General features: G+C 44.9%; 3 protein-coding genes across 3 annotated transcripts; 1 reads left to right on the top strand and 2 right to left on the bottom strand.

Annotated features, from left to right (window-relative positions):
- The first annotated feature begins 684 nt into the window (after positions 1-684).
- Positions 685-3,065, top strand: LOC119365004. Its single transcript, XM_037630582.1, has 2 exons — positions 685-996; positions 2,303-3,065. Exons 1-2 carry the CDS (start codon positions 788-790, stop codon positions 2,625-2,627), a joined length of 534 nt encoding a protein of 177 aa, XP_037486479.1. The 5' UTR covers positions 685-787; the 3' UTR covers positions 2,628-3,065.
- A 9,661-nt stretch (positions 3,066-12,726) lies between these two features.
- LOC119365003 (mitochondrial import receptor subunit TOM9-2-like) lies at positions 12,727-13,320 on the bottom strand. Its single transcript, XM_037630581.1, has one exon. The coding sequence runs from the start codon at positions 13,262-13,264 to the stop codon at positions 12,992-12,994; it is 273 nt and encodes a 90-aa protein (XP_037486478.1). The 5' UTR covers positions 13,265-13,320; the 3' UTR covers positions 12,727-12,991.
- A 944-nt stretch (positions 13,321-14,264) lies between these two features.
- On the bottom strand, positions 14,265-14,773 carry LOC119365001 (mitochondrial import receptor subunit TOM9-2-like). The gene has a single exon (XM_037630580.1). It carries the CDS (start codon positions 14,718-14,720, stop codon positions 14,448-14,450), a length of 273 nt encoding a protein of 90 aa, XP_037486477.1. The 5' UTR covers positions 14,721-14,773; the 3' UTR covers positions 14,265-14,447.
- Between the last annotated feature and the right edge of the window lie 725 nt (positions 14,774-15,498).

Below are 15,498 nucleotides of genomic sequence, written 5' to 3'. Positions count from 1 at the left end.
GCGTCTGCTGGAGCGCGCCAAATTGGCGGTTTATCCGGCGCGCCGAATATTTCGCGCGCATTTGGAGACTCTCTCTTAGTCCAATTCTGCCGACGGCTTGACGCTCAATCAATTTCGACCATCCTCAACTGAAGCGTCTTGCTATCATAAACTTTCGCCGCTAGCCATCTTCACGGGAATTCCTACCACAATATTAGGTTCCTGGTAATTCGTGCTTCCTTTTGATTTTCCCAGCATCCTCAATTGCTACTCCAGTGAGTGGAGGGTCCGGTCTGGATGTTCGCATCTGTGTGCGCCCCCAAGAAGATGATGCAACTGTAGTGTAGACGAGAGAGAGAGAGAATGACTAGCTACAGATATTTTTAGGCAAATGACTATTGACTAGAGATGTAGTATTATATAACAAGTGGGCCAGTGTGGTCAGCGAGAGTAGTAAGTGATCCTAGCCTGGATCAGATGTTTTCCTGTTGCGCCAAACAAAAATTGGGTAGGAATTAACCGGGATCAATAAAATCAGGGTGTTGATTTCAGGGATTAGGAGTACAAGGTTTGATTCAGACTTGACATACAAATTCAAGGTTTATTTTAGACTTTTCCCACAAGTAAATATACTAGTACAGCGGTCTCGTGTGGGTCCCCTTGCACGCCCCTCCCGAGGAGTCTAGCAGTAGCAGCGCATCCGAGCGTCGTGCTTTCGAAATTGGGCTCCATTTATTCCAAAGCCTGCAGCAAGCAGACAGAGGGAGTGGTAGAGAGAGAGAGAGAGAGAGAGTGAGAGAGCGGAGAGATGGGTTCCATGGCGCTCCTCCGTCCCTTGGCCTGCGTCCTCGTCCTCCTCTGCTCGTCGGTCGGGGCAGCGAATGGGATGTATCGTAGAGCTGGCGGCGATGAGGGGGAGGAAGCGGGCGGCAGGGTCACCGGCGGCGCCCGCGGCGGCGTCAGGAGCGCGTGGCCGGGGTACCTCTACACCAGAGCCGTCGGGCGGTGCACACCCCAGTAAGCAAACGCTCCTCATTCCCCCGTTCTTGGATTTGGCTTCCCCTTGCAGAAGTAAAAAAAAAAGTTACTCCCTCAGTTCCTAAATATAAGTCTTTGGAGAGATTCGAACCACATACGGATATACGTAGATGTATTTTAGAGTGTAGATTCACTCATTTTGCTTCGTAGGTAGTTCATAGTGAAATCTCTACAAAGACTTATATTTAGGAACGGAGGGATATACTACATCTTTGTTTTCTTGATTTTTCTAGCAACATTGGGTAGTCAGTGGTGACCACTCAGTAACTCTACCGTGCTAATTCAGCACCTATTCAAGCTAGGTATCGAGTCTTTGGTAGTGGTACTACTACGCAGAAATTCCGGAGATTGCAATGCGACTGCGACGAACAGTAGCATCTGTGTGCTGGGAGAGGAGTCCCAATAATGTAATTTTGAGGCTTACAGCCTGCCTCAAAAGTGGCCACTTTTAGCGGCTGGGTAGATCTAAAAACGTTGGTTTCATCCTAAAAGGTCCGGCGGAATCTGCACTAGGTTGCAAGAATGGTGTGCCCACACAACCTAATCTGCTTTTGTGAAATCCCTTGTCGTACGTGCAAGGCTAAAGTGTTCGACTCGCGGTCCATGTATTAGTCACCCTGACAAGTTTTACAGTAGTATCTTCTCACTAAAATCCAGGGTACATTTTGAGTCACTAGTTGTAACCGTATAGCCTGGGTAGCAAGGAAAACTTGCCAACAAGCGACTATTGTGTAGTGGTATAGAATTTCTGCAGTAACCCGAGGTGTTACTCCATAATCCATATGGCAAGTTTATCTGAATACATGGCAGTTTTTTTCTGAATATTGAGCTTACTTCTGCTGAAATGCAATACTAGCACTGAATCAACAAACTGTCTTAACTGCCCTGGTTCCAGTCTTGTGAACATCAAGAGTTCAAGACAAGTCACGTCCGTTTCATTCATTGCGTTCATGCAATTCTGTTTCGTCCTCCCCACGCTCTCTCTGGTTTGTTCAAGTCGTGCTCATGTGGGTCAATGTGGCCTTTGTGCCCTGTGGGGCATTCTCCGCTAAGTGTGCATGCTATCGTAGCTTACGAGCCAACTTATTAGGCCCCTTTTTTGGTAGGGAAAGAAATATGATGACTTAAAATCATCGCATAACATGTGGAATGCCTCTTCTGAATAGAATTTCGAGTTCAGTGTTAACCTGCTCCTTTTAACGAGTAGTTTTCTGAGTAATAACACTGCAATAAACCGTTACCTTGCTCCTTTTACGACTAGCTTCATGTGGAACTCTATATGCAGGTTCTGGAGCAGCGGGGTTGAGCAATGGCCCAACATCGTCCCCCAGGAGGCGGCGGTGTCCAAGGTGTTCGGGTCCAGGTCCATGGACAAGTACGGGCCGCGGCTCACCCTGCTGGAGGCCACCATGAGGACGGACGAGGACGGCAGCCCCTTCGTGAAGCTGGTGAAGCACGGGAGCGCGGCGCTCATCAACGCCTACACGCGGACGGGCTTCCCCTTCGACTCCTGGGAGGTGAAGGCGCTGCTGCTGGAGGCGCTCGTCTCCGAGGACGCCGCGGCCGCCCAGGCCGAGCGGTTCCAGCAGGCCAACGAGTCGTGTGTCTGAATCCCATGGTATGTATCAACAGAAATGCAGAATGGCACGTGTTGGTGGTAGGTCACCGCTTCTGTGACTTGGGAGGGAGATCTCAAGCAGTGTTCCCATTCGCGGTTGGCATGTTTCTTGGATGCCTGCGGGTTGTTTGAAATGGTGAAGTGTGACTTGCACTCTGCACACGATTGACTGCTGGACGATGTGTGCCCGACGGGAGCAGGAGCCACACAGATTAAAAAACCCAGCTAATCCTACGGTCTACCTGACTTGTCGTCTGTGGGTCGTGCGTATCCGTCGTGTGTATAGCAGTGCTCTTTGTGCAATGTGCGTAGCCTGTAGCTGTAGTAGTGGAGTGTGCCATCGTGCAAGACTGCGATCTGGTTGGATGGATGGAGCGTTTTATGTCGCCGTGTCGTGTTTCTATGCTGCTAATGACTTTTTTACAAGGATTGTCTTTCGTTTGTGATTGCCTCAGCGTGCAGTCAGGGGCGGAGCTGGAGGTAATGCCGCCCTGATGCGCCCCTTTAACATGGCTTAAATTTTTCAAGCAACGGTGTATTGAATAGAGGTGTATTCCATAACTTCTACTCCCTCCGTTCCCAAATAATTGTCTTTCTAGCCATCTCAAATATCTTTCTAGCCATCTCAAATGGACTACAACATACGGATGTATGTAGACATTTCTTAGAGTGTAGATTCACTCATTTGCCTTCGTATGTAGTCACTTGTTAAAATCTCTAGAAAGACAATTATTTAGAAACGGAGGGAGTAGAACATATTATCAGACATAATAAAAGGTGATGTATATAAAAAAAATGTACCGGTCAAAATGGTTACCATAACGATGAATCAAAGAACAAAATTACTTGAGAAGTATGTCTTGGGTTTCCAAATTCGAAAATATATCATCAGACATCAAGGTTTCTTACCCTGCAAGATAAAAAGGTAGAATTAAACTTTCAAGTAAAACATAATAAAACGAACGAAAGTACTTAAGAGACTTTCTAAAAAAACTAAATATGTGAAATTGATGTCTCTTGGCTGACAATGTCTATTAACCAAGTACTTTCTTCTTACCAGATCTTTCAAATTAGAATGATAATGTTCTATCAACTTCATTTTGCCTCGATCATATTGAATCTCCCATTCCCAATTCATGTCTTCTATCTTGTATTATCACTTTCTGGAGTATAGAACTAATTACGGATTTATTCTACTAGTTACAACTTCATACTGTACATAATAAAGCGGGTTCATAGTTCATACCGAATAACTGCTGCAATTTACAAATATATTTATAAAAGACAAACACAGACTACCAAGAAAAAATTAGGATCAATTATAGTCGACTGTTTACCGCGTGTGATGTGCCTGCCTGGGCCGCCGGCATCGTTGCGATAATCAGTCGGTGAAAGATCCGTGTGCTTGGGTGTGCCCGAGTGGGGGTCAGGGCTTGGGTGCTGCCGTGCTAGCCCGCGTCGGGCATATCCCCATCATCGCCGTCGATCTGGCCGCCGCCTGGGCGCGACCGAGCGAGGAGTCGGCTGGGCAGGGAACAACCTACGGCGTACGATTCGACGATGCGTACACATCTACAGGAGGTCCGTAGCCAAGCAGATCGATCGATTTAGCGATCTTTTTTTAGAGGAGATTGGTCGATTGATCGGTCAAACCGATCGCTAAAACGCAAGAAGTGGCCTAACGTCACATGTGCGCGAAGCCCATTCAAGTGGCCTGCCTGACCCTGATGCACTCGCCTCGTCGTCCTTCTCTGATGCCCATGGGTACTGAAAAATAAATTCGACCCTGGTGCCTGTGCATCAGGTTGGGCCTATTGGGCTCCGCCCCTACGTGCAGTGCAACTTTTATTTCTTTTTTGAGAGTATGCATACCTTACTTTCATAGGATCTATGGCAGAAAGACTGATCGTTGGGTCATGCGCAACACAGAACACTGTATGTACCTGGCGCTTTCTCTTGCTTCGTTTCGTACTTTTTTTTTTTTGAGACAACTTTTCGTACGTGAAGCGGGATGGGTGCACGGAGCTGGCGGGCATGGGCTCGAGGCTCCGTTGGACCACATCTACTACCACTATAAAAGAAAGAGAGGGGCAGATCCAAACAATCACACCCATCCATCATCAAGATCTAATGGCCCTTAATTCTCCGGTGTTTAACGCTACCAACCACGTATTAAGCTAATCCATCGATCGCTAACCTGCCCCGCAGTTAAAAAACAAACCAGTTGCCCCGCACGACCGCACGACCTCCTCCTCCTGCGCCGTTTGCCTCCCCCATGACCTCCTCCTCCTGCGACATTCGCCTCCCGCAGCTGCGCCCTTCTCGCAGCCTCGTGCCGCCGTTAGCCATAGGAGCCGCCCCACTGCGCCCTTTGCCGCCTGCCGCGGCCGCGCCCTTTGCTGCCGCCTCGCGCCGCCGAAGCCACGGGATTCGTGGGTCGCCGCCTGCCCATTGCTAGAGGTGCCGCCGGCTGTCCCATCAATCAAGGGGATGAGCACGACATGGCTTCAGACGAGGGCTGCTAAATCGGCGCTGAGCCACTCAATGATCTCTTGCTGGAAACAGAGAGAAGAGGACGTGGAGAAGAATAGGACGGATCTGATCCCGCGGCCGCGCAATGAGCTTTCAGGATGAGAGCGGCGGGGAGGAGGGCGGTGGGGGGCTGATCGGCGTCGGACTTGCAAAAGCCTTTCCAACACACGGGGATGTCCCCAATGGGTGGGGACACGGTGGCCCGCCTCGGCTCCTCCGCCTACATGCTCTGCGACAGCTCCATCTCCACCTTGCTCTGCACCTTCGTTGTCGCGCTTGGCCCCATCCAGTTCAGCTTCACGTCCAGTTACTCCTTGCCCACTCATCGCCTTTGCCATTGGGCAAATCGCCGAGTTCATCGGTCCTAAAGGGGTGATATTTGAATTCCCTTTGACCCATGTTTGGTCCTATATTCGTTCAATTTTACTGTTAAATGTACGGAGTATTAGTTCATGGATCTGCTCGTGGTTGATTCTCTGATGGAATTACATTCAGTCATGCACTCACTGACTGACGATGCTCTCTTTTCTATTGGTCCTGCAGTCTCTCATGATCGCCGCAGTTCCCAAACATCATTGGGTGGCTTGCAATATCATTTGCAAATGTAAGGTTTCTTAATTTACGCCTGTTATTTTTACTGATGCTTCCTTCTAAATTGTTCCGCGCGGGATTGTTCTGAATTGAACAAATGTTATTTTAACTTCCTCCTGAATTATGCTGTGCAGGACTCCGTATTTTTGTTCATGGGCCGATTGTTGGAAGGGTTTGGGATTGGTGTGATTCCTACACAGTCTGTATCCCTATTCTCCTAACCTTGTACAAATTCACTCCAGGGTTCAAACATGAATGATAATGCGTTTGCTTTCTTACTGTTGTGTTGTTGCTATGGCCTATGATATGATTGTTTCCCCTAGCATAATCATAATCCTACAATATTTCTATCTGTTCGGTCTTTGTATAGAAAAGAACAAGAACACCAAAATAATATCTAGACCAAAGGAACTTAATTAGCCTATAAGAAGAACTAAAAATGCCGACATTCTGTAATTTGAGAAATATCATATATTACAGCGGTCGGGGTGCAGATAAGTGTGGTTAGAAGTTCGAACAACGAGATCCAGATCAAGTGCCTGATGCCACGCTTCTCCCTGTGAGATTTATCTATTTTTCCTTTATAGATGATGCATATATTTGTAATCCTCCATAGACTTTGCCAAATGTTAGCATGGTTCCTTTATGTTAGTTCTTCCTGTACTTGCTGAGGTGAAGGGATTATGATTTACAAAATGACACTTATGCCAAGCATTTAGGAAAGAATCAGCTTGTATGAAATTATTAGCATGCACTACTTCTCAAGAAAATATTAGTTAGCAAATGTGGTATGATGTGATAGTCCTCCTGCCAAGCGCCCTCTTCAGAAAAGAGAAAATATTCTATGATGACATGCAATGTGATTAGTCATGAATGGTACAAGGTTCCTAAATTGACATGATAGCGTGTTTAATTTTTCTTTAGTTGATCATGTTACTTATTGGCGAATGCTTAATTTGGACATAGATTCCTCGTTTCCTCACTTATGTTATGTGAAAATGTGAGGGAATCACTGGGGAACCGCCATTGGGGATGCGGGAATCACATGCCGCCGCCACCTGGACGCGCTAGCCACTGCTACCACAGGGGACACGGGCGCACGTGGCAGCCGCTGCTGCCACAGGAGCCACGGGCTCAAGTGGAAGTCGTCATTGCCTCAGGTCCTTCGATACATACGTACATATGCTTCAATCTACTTTTAGGATGCTTTTTTGGCATTTGTGGTTGATTCAGGGTGCTGGGGGGGGGGGACTCTGTTTGTCAGGAGAATCTACAGAAACATCAAATGTGTAAATTGCTGCTCAGATTCTAGGCTATTAGCATAGTAATATGATGCTCTCAGGTTCTCAGGCAATACTCGAGTGTGTAACTCAACTTGTCAGTTTAGTTGGAGTCCATGTTAGCCACTTTGTAGTGTGTTCCTCAATTCCGGTGAAATATTTATTTGCCTGCTCTGCAATTTTTCTTACCTCCCAGGTCAATTTTTTGTTCTTACCTCTAAACTCTTCTTTAGATTGATTTGGCTATTTCCCATCCATTATATGATAGATAGATTGATGGTTCGCACAGACCCATGACAACCCCTTGGAATGCCTATCCTCTCTATATTTACATGCTTATAGACTTGCAGAAACACGGGCTGGTTGTCTCTGTTTATCTTTATACTTAACTTATAGACTAAAACACAGCTGTGAAGAACAATGGGTCATTTTGTCATGAAGCATGAGAATGATAATACCACCTCAAGTGGGGATAACGCAAAAAAAAGAGGAGTTGTGATTACTCAATCTAGACAAATCTACTCTTCTGTCAGTTACGCATCTGTAAAATGAAGATGAGTGTAGGTGGTCATTGTACATCTTAAGGGCCTTTACTGGTTGTATTTTTCACTCTTATGTCGGTAAAATCAAGATGAGTGTAGGTAGTCATTGTATATCTGAAGGGTCTTTACTGGTTGTATTCTTTCTTTTTTTCAATTCACATGATCAGTGCTACCTCTTATGTGTATTGCTAGGCTACAGTTTGGCTTTTCTATTTACTGCTACAGTTGGGTTCTATCTCAAACTACAAAAAACATGTGTATCATGCACATGATGGTTGATGCAAGCCCATGCTTCTCACAGCTTCAATTGAAGTTTTTGTGCTACTCTATTCTTAGTTATATTTCTTATCGATGTGAGATTTCATTACTAGACATTTACCTATTATGCAGTTCTTCAGTGACAGCTGAATTAGCTGAAGGCGACAATGAGCATCAATTTGTTTTCCTTAGATGAAGCATTCTACATTAAATTGTAACTTCTTCAGTACAGGTTGCATGCAATTTTTTAATGGTTAGTTCCAGATTATCCCCTTTTTGTGTACATTTAGTAGATGCTTATATGAATCTATGCCGTCTTCTCTCTTGCTAAAGTTTACATTGAATTCTGTTAAGATTTCCTATTCTTTTTGAATGATGTACTTACTCAAAGCTTCTCTCTCCTACTAGGCTAATTTAGGGAGTTTTACTGGATCATATTCGTTATGTATCCTTTCGTTTAGACATTCGTCCAATTGAATTTTCTCATCCACTCTGTTAAGTTATTCTCATTGAATTTGCTGCTCATGGGTTAACCTGTGCGGAGATTGCCTTTTATTTGTCTGTAATGTGATGCATTTATTTTAAGAATCCGGTTAAGCTCATGTTCAGCTCGTGTAATGATGTTGCATCATTGATCCATTCAAAAATATTTCCCCATTCTTGAATTGTCTGCAAATTCAGGAAATAAAGTTATATTGCAAGAACTGGAACTGAAGGAAGACCCAAACTCTGAGCACCACATTCTCTAAGGGCCCTTCTATTTGAAATACACTTATGCAGAAGTATGCCCTTATTGCTTTTGTAATGTATGTGACTTCTTATTTGAAATACACTTATGCAGAAGTATGACTTCAGTGCTATTGTACTATATGTGACTGACATCTAGATGCACTTCTGAAGATCATTTGTATGTCTTGCATGTGGCATAATTGTATGTGTGACCGACTTCATTTTTATACGTGCGTTGCACGTGCACGCTTACTAGTAAAGGAAAGGAAAGCGCGAGACTTTTGGCAAGCACCGTGCGCGGCAATGGGGCCAGCCGACAGCCGATCGGCCCGAAACACCCAGATATGCGGCCGCTTCCCAAATCGCGACGGAAAATCTATTCGAAGCTCACTGCGGCTATTGTTTTTTTTTCTTTTGAGGGGTGGCTATTGGCTTTTTTTTAGGGGTAAAGCCAACTTTATTAATCAAACTCCATAATCTGTGGGACACAACGTTGATCGTGGGGCTGGCCAAGCCACACATGACGCCCTCGAGGTAAAGACAGAGAAAACTTAGATAACTTATGAGCTTCCTAATTGACAGTTCGACTCTCAAAAGTAAAGTTACAAATAAGAGGTGATTATCTCAGTTTTATCTCTCAGATGATAACCCCATATGGACCCTGGCTGTCCCTAGAAATGTCGCCAATCACTTGTTTACAGTCAGACGCAACAACAAAGCGTTGTACTCCCTCCGTTCGGAATTACTTGTCTCGGATATGGATGTATCTAGAACTAAAATACATCTAGATACATCCATTTCTGCGACAAGTAATTCCGAACGGAGGGAGTACATTCAGATCTTCTGCCAGAGCAATGGCCTCGCGACATGCTATCGCCTTGAGTGTTGCTGGATCGCATACTCCCGCAATGACTAGGGATGAGCTCCCCAGATAAACCCATTGGCTATCTCTACATATTGTTGCCGCTGCACCTCCGCTCTGAAATCTTACCGCCACATCGACATGGATCTTAGCATAATTAGCTGGGAGTGATTTCGGCCTTGGCTCAGGACCAGTAGAAGAAGTCACAGCCGCTAGAGGTATCCTCCCAGAGAGAGAAGTCGTTCCCAGGTCAGCCGCTAGAGGTATCCTCCCAGAGAGAGAAGTCGTTCCCAGGTCAGCCCCTAAAACGGAATATGAACTCTTTCGTCGCCCGAGGCGTTTGGAAGATGGACTCATGGATGGCCTTCCTCCTCGACGTCCAGATCGCCCAGATCGCCCACAACGTGACCGACAGCAATGTAAACTTCTCATGCGATGGAGCAGCGACGCGAGTGACAAATATGGGCCGGCCCACTTCTAGATATACACAGTGTGTGCGTCCAACCTGTTTTGGGAGCGCATGGGAAAGCTACCGCGCGCGTCGGGGGAAGCCCCAAATGGGCTGTCCCAGCCGCGCGGGAGGCCACAGCCTGTTTTTTCCCCCTCTTTTATGTTCTCTTTTTTGCTTTTTTTGTACTTTTCTTTGTACTAATTCAGCACATATATGTATTTGAATAATGTTGAGCAAGTATTTGAAATATGTTGGATAAGTACTAAAAAAATATTGAACAAATATTTGAAATAATGTTCAATAAGTATTAAAAATGTAGGACAAGTATATGAAAAATGTTAAACAAGTATTTGAAAATGTTAAATAAGTATTAAAAATGTTGAAAGAGTATTTGAAAAATATTGAATAAGCATTAGAAAATATTGAACGGGTATTTGAAAAATGTTGAACAAGTATTTGCAATATGTTGCATAAGTATTAAAATGTTGAACAAGTATTTGAAAAAATATCGAATAAGCATTCAGACAATGTTGAAAGTGTATACAAAAAATGTTTATCACTTATTAAAAGAATGTGTTTCACATATATGAAAATGCAGAGTGAATACAAAAACAAAAATTAAGAAAAGAAATAAAAAAATGGAGAAAAACAACAAAACAAAAAAGTTAAAAAAAGAACTAGAGAACAAAAAAATGGCGCGACGCCGGTGGTCGCGGTGCCAAGTCCAATGGCGGCATGGCAAACTAGTTGCATGGCGAACTAGGTGCTGGTGTTATGTGTAGTTGTCAACCTTGTCAAATGGACGCCATGTTGTGCCCGGTCCCCCCACCGGCGTCGTTCCTCTCGGTAACTTAACCTCGTCCTCGGCCTACACTGACACCGTCATCGCGAGCACAATGCAAAAAACTCTACTGTAACTCAGTGTGTCATGTGTAGGTGTAACTCTTAATCATGTTGCCTGTATGCAACCAAACACCGGGCACTTGCATCTACCAAACCAATGCAAGCAACCAAACGGCAGTCAAAAAATGCTCCCATAATGCAGGCAGCCTGTATGCAGGCAACTAAAGTAAGTGTAGATGATTGTTTTTTGCCTGCATCAGGCTTAAGTGGAACAAATATGCAAAGTCTAAAAAACGATGCAGGTAACCAAACGCCTCCTTAATGTTATTTTGGTACGCAAATGGTGGTGGAACCGAGGGCAAGAGAAGGGATGTGGCAGCAGATAGTAAGAAAAAAAAAAGATTGATTAAGGGATCTATCAGATACATGGATCTCTGAATGATTCACCATGCTGGGCTGACTTGTTAAAATCAATCTGTATCTTACAGGGAGAAAGATGAAAGTGGGTAATGGACAACGGACTGGCTTTTGGGGTGACAAATGGTGCAGTGACAAACCTTTGCTAGCTATTTTTCCTGACTTGTTGCAACTATGTAATGAGAAGAAAAAACTGTCAGAGATATGGCTAATACTGGATGAGCAATGACAGTTTGGAGATGGCTGAACAATAAACAAAATAGATAGCTAGTGGAGCTGAGAGCTTTTTTAGGGAGCTGAGAGTGCGAGGCTGACTGGATGTTTCCATCTGGCTATGGAACAAAAAGGGAAAAAATCTAGATTATTTAGGCATCTTTGGAAAGCCAAACTGCCTTTGAACATAAAAAATTGGTTATGACTTATATGGCATAATGCCATTGCAACAAAAGATAATATGATCAAACATAAATGGGCGGGGGATCCTTTACGTTGATTCTGACATGATAATGAAAATATTCATCACCTTTCCACTGTTGCTGCGACATAGTATGTGTGGAGTATAGTGAGCAAAACTATTGGTGCTGGGGATAGACCTGGATGATTTTCCCAATACTTCTCGTGGATTCCCAAATTCCTAACTCCAAGTTGTTGGCCTGGCGGCCCTATGTTGGGCTATTTGGAAGCTCAGAAACAGAGCTTGTTTTGAGTTTAAGCTTGTAAGATATCCCGCTGGATTTATTTACTGTGCTGTGTCTTTTATGAATTATTGGGCAGCTTTGTAAAATGAGGGGACTGAAATGTTGGAACAAGGTGCGACGGCACTCCAGAGAACGGCACTGGCATAGTATGAGGATGGCAGGAGGGAGCGAGGAAATGGCGCCTTGATGACCATGGGAGATGATGGTTCAAACAATGAAGATGATGCAGAAGCTACGTGCCAAGATATGGAGCAAGACTGAGTAATTTCTCTGGGCTGATGACTTGTTTTGCTTCGCCTTAGCTCCCCGCTCTCCCCTATCAGCGGAGCATGCGGCAGGAGAGTTACGGCTGGGATAACCTTACTTTTGTCTATCTGCTTTGCGCCAAGACGCTGTTTTTGTGTTCTGTTCCATTATCTTTTTGATAGTGGAACCCGATCCATTCATGGATTGTATGAAAAAGAACCCTAAGGATTAGAAGACTAGGAATTTGGATGAAAGAGTGTTTGATATCATAGGAGAAACAAATGAATTCCACTGAAAGGTTTGAGAGGATTTCCTCCAAAATAGAGTGCAAATGAATCTTAAGATAATTTTCACAAAGATTCAAGTTCTCCAAAAATATGGAATTCCTTGGAATCAAGATGACCTTGGGAGTTATATGCACCCATCAGACGACTCAGCCAATATAGACTAGAATGTGTCTCCTTAGTGATCAGTACCTCCTCCGTAGAATCATAAGATAAGAGCAACGTCTTGTTTGGTTATTACGAGAATCAGTACAAGGAGCAACAATGATTGATTTCTAGAGTAGTTCCTTAACCTGCTAATTCTGGTGGTGGAAGTAGCAATATCAGAGCAACAAGTATGAGATAGGGCATTGTGACAATCATGCATGTACTCTGAATATGTATCTAAATAGGCATCACAAACAAATACTCTTGTGTATCACAGGACTGAGTCTGAGATCAAGACAAGTCGGTGATATAGCGATAATTGTACCGAGCAGGAGCAGTCACAACAAGGCATGATCTTTCCCCCAAAAAAGAAAAAACAGACTAGTGATAAAATTCTCGACAACTTATGATACTAGCAAAACGAAATGTGACCGCATCAGCAGGCAACAAAGACGGACGGACGAAAGAGGAGGGATTTATTTGGCGAGGGGCGGCGGCGAGCCGAGAAGAGCCTGCTGCTGGAGGTCGAGGTCGACCATCTGCTGCTCGCGGTCCATCTCGATGATGAGCGGCACGACCAGCACCAGGAAGGTCGTCCCGACGATCCACGCCGCCTTCCCCGTGCTCCGCAGCAGCTTCCCCGCCACCGCCGCGGCCTCGCGGCCGTGCGCCGCCACCAAGGACAGCGAGATCGGAGCCAGGATGCCGCCCGTGTCGCCACGCCTGCTCACAACGGAGGACGACGCCATGCTCGCTCCCTTGTTTTGATCTGGACTGGAGGATTCGATTCGGTTCGATTAGGGTTTCCATTCCAGAGGACGACTACTCTTTATCGGACTGGACGGCCTTTTGTGGGCTTAAGGAGGCTCATGACAAGGGCAGGCCCGAATAGCGACAGGTATTTAGTGTTAGGGCCGGTTCTTTTACGGCTTCTAGCAGCTTATGGCACCAAGGTGAGCTATCTCTTATTTGCTGATGATAGTATATAGTATTTTTTTGAAAGTTTAACCACAAGCTGCATCTAAAATAAGAGAAGTGTTGAATCTATACTGTAATGCTTCTAACCAGAGGGTAAACTTGGAGAAATCATCAGTTTTCTTCAGCAAAAAGTGTCCTAATGATTTGAATGCCGAAGTGAAATAGGTTTTACAAGTGCATTCAAAAGCGCTTTCGGAGAAATACCTTGGTATGCCAACGGAAGTAGGAAGGGCAAAAAATGGTGTCTTTAAATACTTAAGAGATAGATTATGGAAAAGGTTACAGGGGTGGATTGAGCAGCTGCTATCGGTTGTGGGAAAGGAAGTTTTGATAAAATCGGAGCAAGCTCTACCTACCTATGCTATGGGATGTTTCAAACTTCCAAGAGGATTGTGTGAGCACATTGATTCATCTTTGAGGAAGTTTTGGTGGGGAGCAAGGGATGGAGAGCGAAAAACTGCCTGGGTCTCTTGGAAGGATATGTGCCAATCGAAATTTTCGGGTGGTATGGGATTTAGGCAAATGGAACTTTTCAACTTGGCCTTGTTAGCAAAGCAAGGATGGAGAATTTTGCAGGAACCAAACTCGCTAAGTGCTCAAATCCTTAAGGTTGTGTACTTTCCGAATTGTGAGTTTCTTGAAGCAGAATTGGGGACTAGGCCTTCTCAAGTTTTGGGTGGTATGGGATAGGGCATTGTGACAATCATGTATGTACTCCGAGTATGTATCTAAATAGGCATCACAAACAAACACTCTTGTGTATCACAGGACTGAGATCAAGACAAGTCGGTGATATTGCGATAATAGTACCGAGCAGGAGCAGTCACAACAAGGCATGATCTTTCTCCCTAAGAACAGACTAGTGATAAAATTCTCGACAACTTATGATACTAGCAAAACGAAATGTGACCGCAGCGGCAGGCAACAAAGACGGACTGACGAAAGAGGAGGGATTTATTTGGCGAGGGTCGGCGGCGAGCCGAGAAGAGCCTGCTGCTGGAGGTCGAGGTCGACCATCTGCTGCTCGCGGTCCATCTCGATGATGAGCGGCACGACCAGCACCAGGAAGGTCGTCCCGGCGATCCACGCCGCCTTCCCCGTGCTCCGCAGCAGCTTCCCCGCCACCGCCGCGGCCTCGCGGCCGTGCGCCGCCACGGAGGACCGCGAGATCGCAGCCAGGACGCCGCCCGCGTCGCCGCGCCTGCTCACAGCAGAGGACGACGCCATGCTCGCTCCCTTGTTTTGATCTGGACTGGAGGATTTGATTCGGTTCGATTAGGGTTTCCATTCCAGAGGACGACTCCTCTTTATCGGACTGGACCGCCTTTTGTGGGCTTAAGGAGGCCCGTGACAAGGGCAGGCCCGAATAGACGGGTATTTAGTGTTAGGGCCGGTTCTTTTACGGAATATCCTATTTGCCGCTCGTTGCGTCAAACTGCCGGCGCTTCCCACAGGCGAGCGTCCGAGCAGCGACGCAACGGCCGGCCCGTTTAACAGTTCGAACCCCACCGGTTTTGGGAACCTTCTAGAGGTTCCCAGTTGGTTTTTTCTGGTTTTGGGAAACTTCTAGATGGTTCTTTGAATCGGTTTTTTCTTTGGTCCGTTTTTCTATTTTCTTTTTTCTTTTCTTTTCTCTTATTTTCCCTTTTCTAGTTTTTTCTTTTGTTTCTTTATTCTGTTTTTTATTTTTCCTTTTTCTTTTCTTTTCTCTCATTTTCCGTTTTCTGTTTTTTTGTTTCTATATCGTTTTTTATTAATTTAAATTTGTGCACAATTCAAAAAATTCACGGATCCAAAGTTTGTGCATAATTTTAAAAAAAATCACGGTTTCAAAAAAATATCACAATTCAAAAAAAATTACGGTTTAATATTTGTTCACAATTTTATAATTTTGTTCACGAATTTTGGAATTGCATCATATTTCAAAATTTGTTCACAATTCAAAAAATGTTCGCAGTTTAACAAAAATGTTCACAATTTTATAATTTTGTTCACGAATTTGAAA

The sequence above is a fragment of the Triticum dicoccoides genome, chromosome 2B (assembly GCF_002162155.2).
Source record: "Triticum dicoccoides isolate Atlit2015 ecotype Zavitan chromosome 2B, WEW_v2.0, whole genome shotgun sequence".
NCBI lineage: Eukaryota > Viridiplantae > Streptophyta > Magnoliopsida > Poales > Poaceae > Triticum > Triticum dicoccoides.
Note: the sequence above shows the minus strand (reverse complement) of the source record. Positions and strands in the feature narration are given on the sequence as shown.

Coding starts and splice junctions, on each gene's coding strand:
- LOC119365004 (XM_037630582.1), top strand. CDS start 788: ATGGGTTCCATGGCGCTCCTCCGTCCCTTGGCCTGCGTCCTCGTCCTC. Junction 997..2,302: donor GTCGGGCGGTGCACACCCCA/GTAAGCAAACGC, acceptor CTCTATATGCAG/GTTCTGGAGCAGCGGGGTTG.
- LOC119365003 (XM_037630581.1), bottom strand. CDS start 13,264: ATGGCGTCGTCCTCCGTTGTGAGCAGGCGTGGCGACACGGGCGGCATC.
- LOC119365001 (XM_037630580.1), bottom strand. CDS start 14,720: ATGGCGTCGTCCTCTGCTGTGAGCAGGCGCGGCGACGCGGGCGGCGTC.